This window comes from Varanus komodoensis, unplaced genomic scaffold (assembly GCF_004798865.1).
Source record: "Varanus komodoensis strain SLA01 unplaced genomic scaffold, ASM479886v1 scaffold73, whole genome shotgun sequence".
Classification (NCBI taxonomy): Eukaryota; Metazoa; Chordata; class Lepidosauria; order Squamata; family Varanidae; genus Varanus; species Varanus komodoensis.
In genome coordinates, this window is record NW_025336386.1 from 2,975,714 (window position 1) to 2,994,413 (window position 18,700).

The following is an 18,700-nucleotide window of genomic DNA, read 5'->3' on the forward strand; positions in this document are numbered from 1 at the left end:
TTTCCCATGGCGGAGCACAGACTGTCCATTCCTTTGTGCCCTCACAACACAGAGCAAAGCTCTGGCTTTGCTGGTAGGTGAAGAGAGTTTTTCCAAGGCATTTCTCCACCAGGGATTTCAGTTTATTCCACCTGCTCCATTCTTACCTGCTCTTTCTTTTAGTTCAGAGGACCAAACATCTCTGGTCTTTCTCAGTTCTTTTTAAATATGAACATTGTATAAATGGAAAACTTTGTTTCATTTTTGAATAAAGATGGGAGACTTTAGACAGCTTCATGCAACACGACGTCCAGGAACTATGTCGAGTGGTATGTATTGATTCTTGTCAGAATATTTATATGACATCGATGGCAGTTATTAGCATTTCACAGGAAGCTTTTCTGCACAAGCTCTGCTGAAAGCAGAAGCTGCAGAACAGCTCCAGTTCATCTCCTGGGGGTTATGCAGAATTGCTGGCCGGGGCATCACTGCCAATACTTTGAGCCAGTGCTCAACTTTAGAAGCCAACTTGATTCTCAGATTTCCGCACTGGAATTTGGGGAGTGGTTACTGTTGGTGCTGTGCATGTGCAGAGTTTCATTCTTTCCAGCAGGTGGAACCACATCCAGCTCTCCCTTATCTGAAGTTACTGATTGGAGCTGGGGGGCATTTCTTTAGCAAATAATAATCAGAACAGAAGCTCAATTTTGGGAGTGTAAGATGAGTCTTTTGGGGCATGGCGAAGGTGATTTGCTGGGCAGGGTGATGCATAGGGGTTGAGGAAAAATCTTGCAAGAGAGATCTTAGTGTTGCATCGGCACCCTTTCCAGGAAGTAGAGTACTGTTCTTATTAAGAAAATGTTGTTTGGATTCATTCAATAATTTTTGGCTAGAGTTAAAACTGAACAATTACTTTTCTTTACACACCTGAATGGGGGATCACTGGGTGGAACTCTCACTTGGTGGAAATGGCACATGACATAAATTAAATACATGCGAATTTCTAATGCAAGACTTCTTTTTTCTTTCAGTTGCTTGATAATGTTGAAAATAAAATGAAAGGCACCTGTGTAGAAGGCACTATACCAAAATTATTCAGGGGGAAGATGGTGGTATGTATTTGTTTTGTATATCAACTAGGTTGGGGGTGGGATTGAATCCTTTTCTGGTGTCTCATGCCTTCGTTTTTGTTTGCAGTCATATATTCAGTGCAAGCATGTAGACTATCGGTCTGAACGAATAGAGGACTATTATGATATCCAGCTAAGTATAAAGGGAAAGAAAAATAGTAAGTATACACTGTCTGTAAAATTCACATGCTTTAGTAAACTCCTTAAGTGTTCTGCCTGCTATATCTCATTTAAGAATTAATTCCCTACCATGTCTACCTGAAAAAACACCTGGCTCTGGCTAGCCCAAGATCGTGAGGGACCCTTGTCCCCCCTTTCTAATTCTATCTCTCCTTGCTTCTGGAAATTTCCACACTATTATTTGGAGCTATTGTACTTTTAGCACCTTTTATGTCCAGCATTTTGGAGGCAATTCCTGCTTTCAGGCAAGAGGTTGAACAATGACCTTTGGGATTCTTTGCTTCCTGTTTGATATAAAAAGTGCCTGGTTGCCCCTCTCCATTGTGGTGGTGGTGGTGTGCCATCAAATTAACTCTGATTTATGACAATCCTATGAGTGAAACCCCTCCAAAATGTCTTGTCCTTCACAGCCCTGCTTAGTTCTTGTATACTCAAGATTGCGGGTTCCTTTCTGGAATCAATCCATCTCATAGTTGCTCTTCCTCTTCTTTTTCTGCCTTCAACTTTTCCTAGCATGAGGGTCTTCTCCAGGGATTCTTTTCTTCTCATGATGTGTCCGAAGTACAACTGCCTCAGTTTTGTCACTTTCCTTCCAAGGAAAGCTCTGGATTGAGTTGATCTAGGACCCCCTTGTTCATCTCTCTGTCAGTCCAACCAAGCTTTCAAACGCATCAATTTCCTTCCTGTCGGCTTTCTTACTGTCCAGCTTCCACACGCATACCCAGTTATACAATGGTATGGAATGCAATAGTCTAGACGACCTTGACCTCCAATGAAACATCCTTACACATGGTTAGCTTTTCTAATCCCTTCATCACTACTTCCTCATGAGGGAAATGTTAGTGTCCAGTGCAGGCTGTGTTGCATTGACTTGGGTGCAACATTTCCCTGTCGTCAGTTCCACCCAAATGGAAGAGCTGCAGTTGTTGTTGCAGCACAGCAATGTAGTTACTTTCAGATAAGTTTGGCAGCCCCTGTGTCAGCTATTAAGGCTCCCTGGAGATGGACGGGGTGAGTCGCAAGTCATAGAACAGCAGAGTTGGAACTGGCCAGTGAGGCCATTGGGTCCGGTCCGCTCCACTCCACAGTGCAGAACTCCCAGTTGAAACATCATGACTATACGTTATTGAAGTCCAAATAAGTTCTTTGGCTTGCCTTCACTTGTCATTCGTGACAAAACCAAACAGACACATCGGTCCAGACACATCTTAATTGTACCGAAAAGAATTGAAAGAAAAGATTCCGTAACACTGAACCACATAGAACAGATTTTGCCAAAATGTGCACTTGGCTTAAAGCATTTCTTGTCGGGTGTTCACACATGACGTCTGTATAACTGGTAGCCTTCTCTTCTTAACACACTTTTCTTTTTCAGTATTTGAATCCTTCATTGATTATGTTGCAGTGGAACAGCTGGATGGGGACAATAAATATGATGCTGGAGAGCATGGTCTGCAGGTATGTGTGGCCTCATCCAGAAATGTGCAGCGATAAAAGCTTCTGCACTAAACTTCATGTTGCCTTTGAGGACATCTGTTTGGTGCCTTACGTAATGCACCTAATGGTACAGTATGGATGGTAAATTATTGAAATATAAAGTAAATTATTTCTTGCTTTATCATTCAGGAAGCAGAAAAAGGTGTAAAGTTCCTAACGTTGCCACCTGTGTTGCATCTGCAACTCATGAGGTTCATGTATGACCCCCAGACTGACCAGAATATCAAGATAAATGACAGGTAATGAGTCTTGCATTAAAGCCAAAACCAAGCCGTGTTGCAGTGAGAGGTGATTAGCAGAACTCCGGCTTGTGGGATTTCAACTTCTTCTCTAAGAAACAGATCCATGTAGTTTTGCAGGACAGTTCCTCAGCTGTGTTGGTACAGCGATGCTATTTGGCCCTGTGGGGTTGTGCCCTGTATGTGCCCAGGTCGACATAGCTCACACAGGGGAGCCCTGCTGTTACCCATCACCACCAGGCAATGAGTATTCCACTTGTTTCAGGGCTGTCCCTAGAATTTGTTCTGATTTGTTAAACTATTTCTTGTTCTGTGAGAAACTTCTCTGCCTGCTTTCACTCTCAAGCAATCTTTTCTCTTATTTTGTTTACTAAAAAAAGGTTTGAATTTCCGGATCAGTTGCCTCTTGATGAATTCTTGCAAAAAACAGACCCTAAAGATGCTGCAAATTACATACTTCATGCAGTCCTTGTGCACAGTGGCGATAACCATGGTGGACATTACGTTGTTTACTTGAACCCAAAAGGGGACGGAAAAGTAAGTAATTGAGCAGGGGGTGGGTGGAAGTAGACCTCTTAAGTTATTGTTCACAGAGCTGACTTGCACTATCCTGTTAAATCTGCTGAAAATAATTTAATAAAGCAAGTTAGACACCTCAGCTTCAGGTTCCTTATTCTTCATGGTCTCTGTGCATCATACATGTGGGCTATGTGTGCATGCAAGGAGCTGTTTTAGAAAGATGGCAAAACTGCTCAATTAGTATCCAGTAGGAGCCTGGCCTGTAGCCATGCTGAGCATGCAGGGCGGGGCTTCCACCAAGATCTCAGTTCTTTGACCACCATTGTGAGCGCATTGGGAAGTTCTTCCTTTACTTACCTTGGGAATGTTTTTAGCATTTGACCTTCCTCAGATTCCTACCTATCATCTCCAGTTCTTTTCTCCTCCTTTCTCTGAGAGAGCGCAAGAGAGAGGTTATTACTATTATCCTCACCTTCTTTCTCTCTCTTCCTGCCTTTTTGGCTCCTCTGTACTTCCTGACAGTTAAGACTACTAGGGTATGGAATGGGCTTCCATGGGAGGTAGATGAATCCCCATTGGTGAGGGCATTTAAGGATAGGCTGTACATGCACATGGTGGGCATGTCGTGAGCGGAGCTGGCTGGAGCCGGGGGTCAGACTGGATGGCCCGGGAGGCCCCCTTTGACTCGCTCTGTTTCTGTGTTTGTATGCTTTCCTCACCACCAAGCTCTGGCCCTGGTGTACAACACAATGCACCACACTTGCCGTGATCCATGTCATCAGTACCAACAGTGTTTTAGCAGGACTTTCACATGGTGCCACGACTGGGAGCTACACCACACTGTGATACAATCCCTGTGGTACCCATGGGGCATCCCTCAGACTCTCTGGTACCCAGCACAACACTGTTTGCCACCGCTTTTGTTACAGAGCAGGCATAGGCGCCAGTTCGATGGGGGATGCATTTCTTCTATGTTGGAATGAGAACCTATTCCATTTTGTCCCTCCATTTCCTCTGATTCCAAAAGTTCTAGCAAAGACTTCCTGAGATCTCATGGACTTCGTTATCATGATGGCCTGTTGGGCCTGACTGCACTGGTTCCCACCCCTCCTTAATGTCTCCAACAGAGCCTTTGTTTGCCTTCCACTCTGACCCAACCTCATCTCTCAGGGTGGAGGGACAGTTCTTCATCCCAATGCGACTCACCACATGGAGAGTCAAACCATGTCCCCCTCACTAGTGGGCATTCCCTCTGAACTACAAAACATTCTGGGTGCATCTCTCAAACCTTCCACGTGTAAATCATATGCCTCTAAATGGTCTTCCTTCTCTAACCTTTGCTTGGCAACATGACTTTTCTCCAATCACAGCTTCTCCTGTTCAAATCCTCCTTTTTATCAGTTCCTTGTGCAAACATGGTCTAAGGTGTTCTCAGCATTCCATGCGCCAATCCAGGACTGCTCAATCCTTTCCCATGCCCTCATTTGAAAGTTCCTCAAAGGCCTCCTTAACTTGGGCCCACCCTTCAAACAACCCACTCCCTCCTGGAACCTTTTCATCATCCTTCATGCTCTCACCAAGACTCTGTTTGAGCCTATGGCTTCCACAGACTACCTCCTCTCATGGAAATCTGCTTTCTTAATAGCCCATCGAGCCACTGAACTCACCACTTTTCAAATTGAAAAGCCTTATCTCATCTTTCATAAAGACAAGATTATACTCTGCCCTGATGCTACCATCCAAAAAGTAGTCTCTTCTTTCCACATCAATAAGACAATGATCCTCCCAGTTGTCTTGCACATGGTGAGCATGTCGTGAGCGGAGCCGGCTGGTGCCGGGGGACAGACTAGATGGCCTGGGAGACCCCTTCTGACTCGCTCTGTTTCTGTTTCTTTCAAAACCCTAACAACCCAGTAGAGCTAACCCTCCATGCTTTAAAGGCCTGTAGGACGTTAGTGTTTTATAAATCCAAGACTCAATCCATCCAACAATCGCAGAGACTCTTTATTACCTACAGTGGCCCACACCAAGGACTGCCTGTATCCTCCCAAAGACTCTCTAAATGGATAGCTTACACCATATTTCTAGCCTTTGAACTTTCTGCTCTTCAACTCCAGCCACATTAGAACACGTTTCACCAGGGTGACTACAACTTCCACAGCCTTGTATGCAGAAGTGCTCCTCTCCGATCTCAGTAGAGCGGCAACATGGTCAAATCCCTTGACCTGCATTCGCCATTATCGTCTCAATGTTTGAGCTCGAGAGGACTGTGCAGAGCTGTCCTCTCCTCTCCTCTCTGCTGAGTGACACCACCCTCCTCCATGGGCTAAGCTTGCCAGTCGCCCACATGTGTATTGCAGGAGGGCAGGTTTTTTACCTGTAAGTGTTGTTCTGCAAGAGGTTATCTGTGCATTCACACACGTGGACTCTATGCTGACTAATCAGCATTCGGTGGGAGGTCAACCCAAAGACAGGCCTAGCGTGAAGTTGGGGCTCCCGCCGAGACCTCAGTTCTGAGTCTGAGACCAGGATTGAAATAACATCTGAATCAGAGATGTGTCACCCCGTGTCAATCAATAAGTACGAGACACCAGTGGAAAGGGTGGGAGGGTATGTGTGAATGCACAGATGATCACTTGGAAGAACAACACTCACAGGCAAGGAAAGTTGCCTTTATTCTTCTTGGTCTCTGCATACGCTTCTCAGTAGAATCGCTGGGGAAGGGAAGTCTTCTGCAGGACAGGACAGTGGGTGGGATGTGTTTTGGCAGCAGCACCTCCCAACTTATGGAATTCTGTTTGGAAGAGTCCTTTATCTTTGCAGAGTGCACCTTAAGGAAGGAGGAGCTCACACATCTCTGCACACATCCACAGATGGGCTTCTGCACTTCAGTCCATTAGCTGACCTTGCCTACATGGTATGGTTTAGCTCCCTGAATCTCTCGGGGGCTTTCAATGCCATCATCCATAGTATCCTTCTGGAATGGCCAGCCCATTTGGGAATAGGGGGCTCCGCTTTGCGGTAGTTCCGCTCCTACCTGGCTGGCGGTTCCAGATGGTGGTGCCGGGGGACTGTCACTCTGTGCCATGGCAATTGCATCATGGAGTGCCACAGTGCTCGATTTTGTTCCCCATGTTTTTCAACATCTACGTGGAACCACTGGGTGAAGTCATCTGGAGGTGTGGGCTGAGGTGTCATCAGGATGCTGATGACACCCCACTCTACCTCAATTTTTCATCTGACCCAGGTGAGGCAGTGACTGCCTGAATCATTGTCTGAACGTGGTAGTGGGCTGGAGGAGGGCCAGTAAACTGAAGCTAAATCCAGATAAGATGCAGGTCCTGTTGGTGGGTGCTTTCACACTCCAGCTAGGAAATCTTCAATCTACCCTTGATGGCACGGCCCCTAAAGGGTAAGGTTTGCAGCTTAGGGATGCTCCTAAGGTGGACTCAGTGGTCAGGAACACCTTTTGTCAGCTTCACCTGATTTCTCAGCTATGCACCTCCCCACAGTGACCCATGCACTGGTAATCTCTTGCCTGGATTACTGCAGTGCACTCTATGTGGGACTACCTTTGAAAACTGTCTGGACGTTACAGCTAATACAGATCAGGGTAGTGTTGCAGCTTATAGGAACTGGCTGGTGAGAACATTTTACACCAGTCTTCCATCAGCTCCCTGTTCCAGTCCCGGCCCAATTCAAAATGTTGTCTTTGACATATAAAGCCTTAAATGGCATGAGACTGGAGGAGTGCCTGAACGAGTACCTCTCTCCATCTATTCCTACCTGTCCACTTAGATCTTCAGAAGTCCTCCAAATGTCCTCTCCTAGTGAGATCAAAATGCAATCGACCAAGAGGAGGGCATTCTCAACAGTAGCACCTAGACTCTGGAATTCACTCCCCGGAGATAAGCAGCTGGCACCAACCCTTCTTTCTTATAGGCACCAGGTGGAATCTTGTTTATTTAAACAAGTTTTGGGTTAATTTAATTTAATTAATTTAATACTTTTATATTTTGCCAGGATTATTAATCTAATTTGGGTTAATTTATTGGTCATGTTTATTTGGTATGTGTGGGCATATTTTTATTATGTTATCTTACGTTATTGTTTTATCTATTTTATATGATTATTGTTTTGTTGTTTTTTTTAAGTTTCTATGCTGTTTTAGCATTTGTAAACCTTCAGGTTATGGGTGGCATAGAAGTGGAATGAAATAAATAAATAATACAACAGTTAGCATTCCATTATGACCAAAATATACTTGTAAGACTGAACTTGTAGAAAATGGCATTAAATGCCATGAACTGAGAGGAGAAGTGCTGCTGCTGCTATTACTACATTGCATTTATGTTCTGCCTTTCCCCCTCTTGTCATCACTGGCTGGCACTGTGTGTTTCTAGAGGAAACTTTGGGGGCTGCGGTAAGCATGTTGTGGGCAGCATGTTGTACCCCATCATCCCTCCAGTGATGGAACAAGAAATCCCTAGTTACTCTTGTGTGTTAAAATCTCAAGGCAAATTAGTCTTTCTCAGCATTAAATAACTTCTAGACTCCATGGATATGAGGGTGAGGAAATCATAGCCTAATGTCTGAAAGAACTGCTCTTGCTGCAAGATGGAACACTACTGGCCATTTTATATTCCTCATTTTAAAGAACATTTCTCACTCTTGGTTTGCTTTTGTATTGCTCTGTGAGGTAGTCTGTTGCTTTTCCCATTTTATAGGTGGGGGGCTGTAATTGCAAAGGAGGCTTGACCATATGCATGGAGAGGGTATGAACTTAAGTGTCCTAGATGTGTGACCAGCTCTTTCTTGATCAGATCATGCTGTGCTTAACAGAAACTCTCTCTTTGGTTCTATCTGCTTGTGGTCCATCCTTCGTTGATAAATACTTAGATCATCATCCATTGCAATCAACTCATAATCTGCTCCAAAATCTTAGGATCTGCTGTTTCTAGGTTATATTCGTGTCATTACCACATTTGTGTTTTTACAGATCTGTTGACTGTGAGAGGTGGTAGCATGAGAGACATTCAGAGCTCCCCCTTCCCCAACTGTATCTGGGCTCATTCATTAAACTCAAGTCCAAGGAGAAAAGATTTCCATTATCTTTGCTAGGAATTAATGACTACACAAGAGATGTTGGCTCTTTTTCTTTTCAGAAGAATTAAACTGAGTTAAAAAAGAAAATGGAGTAGGTGAAGAGGCCGTAATCAAGGTTGATGCTGAGGTTTCAAAACAGCTTTGAAATACGCTACCCCAAATATCAAAACTCAAATAGCTATATGTATACTTTGAAGACGGACCTGTATTCTGTATATGATCAAATAGTGGATAAAATGCACATTAAAAAGATCATTTTATTTCAAGGAAATAGTTGCTTAGTGTTCTCTTTGCACCATAATATTCCTAATGAAAGAAAGATTTTAATGAGTTTCACCACAAAGCTAGAAGTATCCCAGTTCAAATGTGTTTCTCAAACATACATTTTAGGTCATGCATATGATAACTCTTACCAACTATTGTTTCTGTTTTTCCTTCACAGTGGTGTAAATTTGATGATGACGTTGTATCTAGATGTACAAAAGAAGAAGCAATTGAGCATAACTACGGAGGCCACGATGATGACTTATCTGTACGGCACTGTACTAATGCGTATATGTTGGTTTATATCAGGGAGTCAAAATTAAGTACGTATTTATTTAGTCCTAGGGCTTGTCTCTCAAAATGTAAAGCAGATTCTCACCGTAAGGCTCCCCAAGTCGAGAAAAATGGCATGATCTTTCACAGTTGTATTTTAACAGCACCTTTACACGTTCTGCTCTTAGATGGTGCTCAAGCAAACCTATAATGCATGAAGAGGAAGCAAAGGCAATATAAAATACTGAAAGCACAGACAATTATGTCCTTGCTCAATTTCTTAAAAACTGATCCTCTGATATTTGCCGCATCCCTTAGAACCCTTCTTTCCAAAGTATTCCTGAAACTGTTGCTGAAGCTCCAAGTGTTAATATGAAAGCTGCCCTGAGTCCTGAGAAGGGCAGGAGCTGAAACCCGTTTCGTTTCGTTTCATTTCCGTTTGTTTGTTTGTTTGTTTAAAGCATTTGTGCCCCATCCTGCATGATGGCGTCTCAGGACGGCTTGCAGCATCGTTTTCGTTAGACCTGTCCCTGTCGTGTGGGTGGGTGGGTGGTGTGTGAAGAGTCTCAAAAATGTCTCACTGAAGAATATATGGATTCTTCAGTAGTGATGAGGCTCTTGGGGCAATTCAGAGTTGCTCTGCAAACTGTGCTTTGGTCTCCAATTTTTATTGGCACAAAGGCACCTTTACAGAGGGATGATGCATATCAGTAATTTTTTAAAAAATTAATGAAGTTTAAAAAATAAAGCATCTAAATCATGGCATGGCATTCAGATGCTGAAATTTTTACCTAATTAGTTAACAAATGCTGCTGGACAGTATTACTGATTGAAAAATTATCTACTGAACTGTTGCAGACAGCTTCTGCCTTAATAATACCATGTGTGTTCCTTGCCCAAACAGCAACAAAGTAAAAAACACTGTATTCTTTTATCCTTCCTTATGCAAGCAGAGCCTTTGGCCTGTTGAAGTCCCCCAAGTACTAGAGGTGGCTTTCCAGGGTTTCCAGAAATCCCAGCAGCATGACTATATGAATCAGCAGAGAGTACTGATCAATGGCACGTTCTGAAACTGGGGAGTGATAACAGTGGGGTTCTTTCCTGGGCCTGTTCTCTTCAACATTTTATTAATGCGGATGTGGATGAGCAGGGAATGCTTAGATAATTTGCAGCTGACACAACATTGGGCGGGATAGCTAATGCTGCAGAAGAGAGAAAATGCAAAGCAGGCTTGATAGATTGGAGTACTAGGCTGAAAACAGTCTAAGAAACTTTATGGAGTTAATGCCAAGTTCTGCTCTATTCAGTACCGGTCAGGCCTCATCTTGGGTACTTTGTCCAGTTCTGTGCATCAAGTTTAGGAAAGATGCATAGAAACTTGAAAAAGGTTCAGAGGAAGACAACAAAGATGATCAGGAGATCATTGAAAAGGAAGCCTGTGAGGAGAGACTGGAAGAACTGGGCATATTTCTGAGGGGAGCTATGATAGCACTCAGTACATGAAAGGCTGCCACAAAGAGAAAGGCCAGGATCTCTTCTTGATCATCCCAGAATGCAGGACATGGAATAACGGGCTCAAGTTACAGGAAGGCAGATTTTGGCTGAACCTCAGAAAGAGCTTCCTGTTTAGAGCAATGCCACAATGGAAGCAATGACCTGGGAAGGTTGTAGGTGAAGCTCTCCTCACTGGAGGTCTCCAAGATGCATCTGGACAGCCCTCTACTGGGGATGCTTTAACCTGGAGCCCTGCATTGAGCAGGTGGTTGGACCCAGTGGCCTTAGTGGCCCCTTCCAAGTGCATAATTCTGTTATTTCATTGAATCCTCACTCTTGGTGGGGATGGTGCAGGACAGGCCTAGGATAAGGCATATCCTTAGTCTGGTGCCTTCTGGAAGCTTGGGATTTCCACTCCAGTCAGTCTCAGCCATCTTAGCCCATGGTTAAGAATACTGGGAATTACAGTCCAAAATATCTGGAGACACCAGGATGGAGATGGCTAGGACAGGGAGTGAAATGGTGATGGTGGTCAAAAATGACTGAGCTTTTCATGATGCAGTTATCCAAAAACTAACTCTGCCATGTGGACAACTTAGACTAATAATCCCAAGTAGTGTTAGGACAGGACATTATTTTAAAGCACTGTTTTTTGTGAACTGTTCCTTAGTGTAGTCAGACCACTTTTGTTTATGAGGGAAGGTGAAACATTAGGGAGAAGTTGGTCATAGCCAACCGGCTGGCAGAACAGAAGTCGTCTCCATTGGCAGCAGCCATGTCTTTGGCCTATGGAGAAACATAGACAGACTGCATTGGTGGGAAGCAGAGATCAAGGAAGAACTCAGTCTGTTTGGATTCATGCTTTGAAAGTTCATGTATTGCCTTGGACCAGGAAAGAAGGCTTACAAAGCCCTCTACCCCCTAAAAAGATGATTTCACTCTCCTTGCTTGAGCAGTGGGGACATTTTGGGGAAGGGAGTCCTAACAATGTAATGTGGCAGAGCCCTTGTTTACCTCTAATCCTAGCAAATGAACAGGATTAGATGTGGCAGGTGGATGGCAGTTGTCCTTGTGTGGCTTGTTGGCTTTGGATGGAACTAGTCCATGTTTGCATAACTAAAATGTACTGAAAGAAAAACAGTTTTGTGTTTTCCTTGCAATGGCATTAGGCGTTCTTAAGCTTTGAAACACCTTTAAATGCAAGTGGAGCACTCTGTGTTTGAAAAACGAATCAGCCTGTCAAATGTCTAAGAACATTACCATGCCAGAAATTTCAAGTTACTCTGACTGGAGTATTAGTTTGCTGATTTGAATATAGGTTACAGGATTTGAATGGGTTTTTACAACCGGATTTCTTTTTACAATGTCACAACTGCGGCTGCTTTTCTCTTGTAGGTGAGGTTTTACAGGCTGTCACGGACCATGACATTCCTCAGCAGTTAGTGGAACGGCTGCAAGAAGAGAAAAGAATAGAGGCGCAAAAGAGAAAGGAGAGGCAGGAGGCCCACCTCTACATGCAAGTGCAGGTCAGTGTCTACAGCGCATCCCTCGAATCCTAGGCCATCAGTGCATCCTTGTCGATTTGTCTTTGTGGATTTTGATCGTCTGATGCGCATACCCCTCTTCTTCCAAGAAGCACAGGGGGGTTCCTGCCCATGGGTATGGATTACCGCATGTTGTGTTCACAACAGGCATGAGGACAAGGTTAACCTTGAGAGAGTGGCTGGCCCTGCGTGGGAATTTATATTCTTCTCTCTGCAGCAGCCTGCCCCACAGCACCAGTTCTCATTACAGAAATTGGGGAGGCAGGGAGCCTTAGTGCTGTTTTGTACCCTCTGCCTTCTCGTTACCATTGTTACTTCATTAAATCACGGCGTGACCCAGATCCCCAAAGTCTTTTCTTGGGAATGTGTAACTAATCACACTTGGTAATCTTTTCCCAAGTGCTCAAAGCATTTCCTCTGCACCATCCTGCAGACTGGAATATAGGCAAATTGGTGCCTGCCAGGACTTTTGGACTTCATTTCGCAGCATCTCGGCCAGTGTTTAAGAAATTGTGAGAGCTGTAGTCCAAAGCGTCTGGAAGGCACCAGATTGCCTGTCTGCACTGCAGAAATTTTGTTAATATGGTACATGGATGGTGCGGAGAGACTGGCTTGCCTAAGAAATGAAGGTTACAGCACAGTTGTCATCTCATCCAGGACTGAATGGTCAGAGCTTGCACTTCTGTGCCAAACCCATTTTCACTACAGAGGGCTTGGCCTGCTGCAATTGGTAACATCTGAAGGGGGCAGCAGAGCTCGCCTCTCAAATAGCCTCGCTCAGCAATCCCTGTCCACTTTCATTCGCTGCCAGATGCAGCCGTTTTGTATTTTGCCAACCTCGGTTGTTTCCAGCTATCTAAAAAGTGCATAGAATGCCACAGATACGAAGCCTTTGGACCCTCACAGCAGGGAGAGAGGGCAGTGCCATGCAGACAGTGAACGGAGGTGAGCACAGCGGTGACGCTGCATCCAGCATGGGTCTTGAGAGAGGCCCTGACCAAAAGTGGCTGCTGCCAGGATCCGTAGGCAGCTGCTTACTTACATGACTCAGTAGCAGGACATCCTCAGGGAAAATACGCAAACTGATGTAATAGTTTTATGATTCCATTAACAAAATACCTCTGTAATTTCAGATAGTGACAGAGGACCAGTTCTGTGGCCATCAAGGCAATGATATGTATGATGAAGAGAAAGTGAAATACACTGTGTTCAAAGTGTTGAAAAATTCAACACTTGCAGAATTTGTTCAGAACCTTTCTCAAACAATGGTAAGCTTTCCAGGGGGCCAGCCTCTGCTGTCCTGCGAAGTGTACCTTGCATTTGTTCACTGGACAACGGTGCATTTAATAACATTGCAATGACTGACTTCTTCCTGCTGTGTGTTCTTCTCTCTCTTCAGGGCTTTCCACAAGATCAAATACGATTGTGGCCAATGCAAGCCCGAAGTAATGGGACAAAAAGGCCAGCCATGTTAGACAATGAAGCTGATGGCAATAAAACTGTGAGGATGCATTAGATGCTAATGCATTTAGATTCTAATTCTAACTCTAATTCTAATTTTTAATACAGCACTTCTGTGTTCAGCAGTGAACATGTACCTGTGAAATGTGAGGATTGGCTTCCAATTAAAAGCCATCTTGTACATACGTTAGCATAATTTTTCATTTCAGAGTCTGGCAAAGCCTTAAGTGTATTTAGTGTGAAACATTAAAGAGGCTTTCAGTACAGTTTTATTGCAGCTCTGTTCCCTACCCCAACCCCAAAATGTGTACTCACTCATTGATCAGAGGGGCTCACTTTTCTAGGAGATTCAGTTTAAGGAACTGTCTGCTGCCAGAAACACTGAGCTCTGTTGAAAGTGCTTGAGTTAACACCCTTGACTTGGAGGATGGGGGAAAGGGAAAATATTTTTGATTTTGCAAAAGAATATCATTTTCATTAAAAAGTAGAATGTAGAAAAGGAAAATTTATATTGTTAGTGTTATATTGTTATTTTTGTATTATATTATGTTGTGAGCCGCCCCGGGGCGGCGTAGAAATGTTTTAATTAATAAATAAATAGGATTCCAAAATATTACATACAGTGTCAAGATCAAAAAAATTCGCAAAAAGTCAGTAATTGTTATCTCTTCCACACTCAGTTAAATTAATTAGTAAGTAATTGAAACTTATAAAGCACTTTCTAATTTATAGTTCTTAATACTGATTTATTTTCCATTCCTTTTAAAATAATTTTAAATAACAACAAAGCATTTGTATTAAAATTATAACTCACTAATGATTTTTACAAGCTCTATTTTCATTATTAAGTAAATTGTATATAATAAGCTTTCCATTTATCATTAAATTCTTTTTGTGTGACTAGTTAGTTTTGCCATTACTGCATATTTAACTAGCTTACTTTTCCAATATTTTTTAGTTGGGTAATCATCTGCATTCCGTTTTGATGCAGTTATAACACTAACTCCTGTTATCATATATTTAAATAAATCTACATATTCCATAACAGAATTTCTAGTACAATAGAAGCATATTCTTATTCCTAGGAAAAGTTAATTTACAATTTTTTCTATATTGTGTATGTATTTCTTTCCAATGGTTAAAAACTTTATTACATATCCCACCACATACGGTAAAAAGTCACATCCACTTCTTTACATTTCCAGCCCTTTCCATTATAATTCTTAGTCATTTTCTCAATATCTTTTGGTGTAATATACCAATGAAAAAATCTAGTACCGATTTTCTCTTTATGCTTTACTAGCTATGGATTTTATATCCTTTGTCCACAAGGTTTCTCATTGACAGAGAACTATTCCTCAAAATTCTGTGTCCAGCTTATCATACATATTTTTACTTATTCAGTTTCTGTATCATATTGGAGTTCTTGCTTTTAAATTCATTCTAATAGGTGGTCTTTTTGCTGTGTAATCAACTTTTCAAATTCCTTCAGGTCTCCTATAGTGCCTTTTCTTCTTTGAGTTTCCTTTTTCAACCATTTAGTTAGTTAGTTAGTTAGTTAAAACATTTATATGCCGTCCTTTATGACAACGTCTCAGGACAGCTTACAACATTAAAATCAAATATCAAAACAGTCCATAAACAATAACAATAAATAGGAATGATACATAATTAGTAAAAATACAGAGAGATAAACGAAGCGGCGGTGGGCACAGCAAGTTGGCGATGCCCGTGGGTGCAGTGAGGCGAGTCCAAAACCTCTGAGGCGGGCCAGATAAATGGGCATGGTGGGCCGGCTCTGGCCTTTGGGGTGTAGTTTGAGGACCCACGGCTTAGAGTGAGCAAGGAGTGTTTTTCTCAGTCAGCTTCATTTCTGAAGCTGGATTTCTGACATCAGAACAGTTGTCTTTCAGCTGTGTTCATTATAAAATTGTACCTTGCTTTCTTCAAATGAAGTGGGCATAATTTGCATATTATGTGTATCATAGTCAAATTGTGCTGCACTGTCTACCAAGGCAGGGCCATATAGTGGGCCTCTTGTCCCATATAGACTCCTTCCTTCACCATACAGATGATTGAGCTCAGTGACAATGAAAATCCATGGACAATATTCTTGGAAACGGTAGATCCAGAAATGGCTGCCACAGGAGCGACGTTACCCAAGTTCGACAAAGACCGTAAGTACAGACTAAAGACTTTGTCCTGGAAATCATGAACCAGGAATCGTGAACGATTCTGTGATCTATGGATTTCTGAACTTGTTTTCTTCACGTAGCTTGCGGTACGTGTGATAATCTTATATTTGACTGAGACATATGTCCCAAGCAGGGGGCAAAGTAATTTTAGAATCTGCCACACTATCAGACCTTTCACTGGGCATTTCTTAGTTCCACAGGGCTGCTCTGGCTCCTGATCGTTGAAAGATAGGGATCCCTTTGTATTAATTTAGCTCTGTACGTGTGTATGTGGACTTTCAGATTGTAGTTTGTTTGACATGCTTTTATTTGGCTCTTCAACCAAAATGCCTTCTAGAACAGGTTACAAAGGGTAAAGATAAAGATGATGTGGCTTACAATCTAAAGAGCATAATACAAATGGAAAATGGAACAAGGAGAAGAAAGAAAATAGCAAATTCTGTCAAGCACCAGTTCTTCCAGTTAAATAGCAGTCCTTATCAGGACTAACCAAAAACAGCTCACGGAGACAAGATGCCTGGTGGAGCCAGTCTTTCAGTAGAGCTGATGATGTGGTTTTCCTTCCAGTCTCCTGCTACAGCTTAGTTAGTTCTAAGAGTGAATAAATCACTGTCGCTTGAAATTGCAGGACAAAATTGGTTGTATATTTACATGTAAGTAATCGCTTTGGATGGATAGGAGTTTGATAACAAAGTACCAGTGGAGGTTTTCTTCTGCAAGAAACAAATGCTTTTTTCTGAATTTGTAGATGATGTTATGCTATTCCTGAAGATGTATGATCCAAAGACAAGGAGTCTGAATTACTGTGGACACATCTACACGCCCATATCCTGCAAAATACGTAAGTCCGTGAAACCGCGGACGAGCAGCACTGTTGCACCAACTTCTGTGTGCGCATCAGCAGTGGCATGCTGTGCAGTCCTTGGGGTGAGCTTTAACCTGGGCCACTTTTGGTTGCAAGTGACGCTGAGCTTAGACTGGGATGGGGGATTAGTGTCTGAGGAGACGGGGTAGAGAGAGCATGCAGCGGTGCCCTCTGTGCCAGGTTCCAGAATTGCACATTGTTTTTTCACCTGCACTTGAGGAACACTTCAAAAGATTTCCAGAAACCTGGATAATCTAGAAGTGACGCTTTTCAATAGTAAGTGGCATTCTAATGTGCATTTCCTTTTGTTTCTCCAAAGGTGACTTGCTGCCGGTTATGTGTGAAAGGGCAGGATTTTCTCAAGAATCTAATCTTATCCTCTATGAGGTTTGGAGCATTTACTTTTCCTTAAACAAGACATTCATTTAGAAATTTACCTTGAAGTGATTTGTGAAGAATTGGCATTGCAAAAAACCTTTATGGGAAGCTTTGTGTAAGGAAATGTTAAGGTTGCTTTAATTTCATTTCCTTTAAAAGAAAATGCTTGTATCTAATGAAATTCACAAAAAAAATTCTTTAACTGAAGTGCGTTCAAGGGGCAATAATAAGAGAAGTGTTCCTTAAAAGTAAAACAAAAATCAAAATATAACAGCTGCTTCTGGAGCCCATCAGGGCGTTGGCTGCGCACTGGTTCACAGCATTTCAAAAAGCATGAATGGTGCAAACAAATGCACATGCAGCCGCGCATCAAGAATAGCCCTGAGACTGTCGCAGCAGGGTAAACGTTTAAAAGCTGCCACTTTGATGCAGAGATGGCAGGTTGGGGAAAGTGCCGAAATCCCCATCATTGTTGGTTGCTGAATTGTGCTCCAGGCCAGTGAGTAGGAGGTTTGCTCTTGGGTGACAGTATCTGGGCTGCAGCCCTGTTCCCCTGCCCCGGCCCTTTCTGGACTGTCATCTTCCTGTGTTACATGGCTGCTCGCATTCTGAAAACCTTGAACATGCTGCTTTTTCATCCAGAGAAGCACAAGTAACCACACATGTTTCAAGGGGGAAAGTGTGCCAAATTCAGGGGAAAGCCCCATTTGGATTGTGATCCTAGAGTGGGATTGTCATCCTTTTATTGTTTTGTACTGTTTGTGTAACTGGAATTATTTTTATTAAAGTATTTTAAAATGTGATGTTCTCTGCTTAGGGATTTTATTAAGCAGTATAGAAGTATCACAACATCTTGATCAGACTGAATTTATGTCCACCTTTTTTCTTCTTGTGAGGAACACATGGCATTTTTTAAATCATTACCATAGCAACCCTGTGAGGTGGGTTGAGCAGGGAGTCAGACTGGCCTAAAGTCACCCAGTGAGTTGCATGATTGAGTGGGGACTGTATCTCTCAATAAAGAAATGTATCACTGAAAATGAGGCTACATTTGTAAGCTTAGATGGATATGGGTTTGGCCTGTGAAACTTGATGGCAGAATGCATTTGTTCATTATGATGACCTTTCTCTTCCTCCTCTGATGTGTTGTTCACTGTTTTGTGTGCTACGACCAGTTAACACTATGTACCTGAGTGGAAACTGCACAAACTTTTGTTATTTTGGATTACCACTTTAGCAATAAGTATCTGCTAACATCTTGTTCCTTTCCTGCTTCAGGAAGTTAAACCGAATTTAACAGAGAGAATTCAAGACTATGATGTTTCCCTCGACAAAGCTCTGGATGAGCTTATGGATGGTGACATCATTGTGTTTCAAAAGTAGGTAATGGTAGATGTTCACTGCAAGCTTTGCCGCATAAACTCTGAAAAAAAAATCTGTCAGTTTAGTCTGTTTGATAGCTTAATCCCCTGAAATCACTGTTGATTCATTTGTCATGTCATGAACTTCTGACAGGGGGAGCATGCGCTTTGTCTTGCTCACACAATTGTGCATGGCGCATCCCTGCACAGTAAGC

At 42.7% G+C, this 18,700-nt stretch overlaps 1 protein-coding gene across 2 annotated transcripts in view; it reads left to right on the forward strand.

Annotated features, from left to right (window-relative positions):
* The window catches only part of USP7 (ubiquitin specific peptidase 7), a 99,635-nt gene that overhangs the window by 70,115 nt on the left and 10,820 nt on the right, over positions 1–18,700 (forward strand). For both annotated transcript variants that reach the window (XM_044452486.1, XM_044452487.1), the window contains exons 8-21: positions 254–308; positions 1,011–1,091; positions 1,177–1,267; positions 2,665–2,747; positions 2,916–3,025; positions 3,406–3,562; positions 9,093–9,237; positions 12,077–12,207; positions 13,359–13,493; positions 13,625–13,726; positions 15,758–15,863; positions 16,630–16,722; positions 17,066–17,133; positions 18,403–18,503. In XM_044452486.1, coding sequence (XP_044308421.1) covers positions 254–308; positions 1,011–1,091; positions 1,177–1,267; positions 2,665–2,747; positions 2,916–3,025; positions 3,406–3,562; positions 9,093–9,237; positions 12,077–12,207; positions 13,359–13,493; positions 13,625–13,726; positions 15,758–15,863; positions 16,630–16,722; positions 17,066–17,133; positions 18,403–18,503 — 1,458 coding nt within the window. The remainder of the gene's footprint in view (positions 1–253; positions 309–1,010; positions 1,092–1,176; positions 1,268–2,664; positions 2,748–2,915; positions 3,026–3,405; positions 3,563–9,092; positions 9,238–12,076; positions 12,208–13,358; positions 13,494–13,624; positions 13,727–15,757; positions 15,864–16,629; positions 16,723–17,065; positions 17,134–18,402; positions 18,504–18,700) is intronic.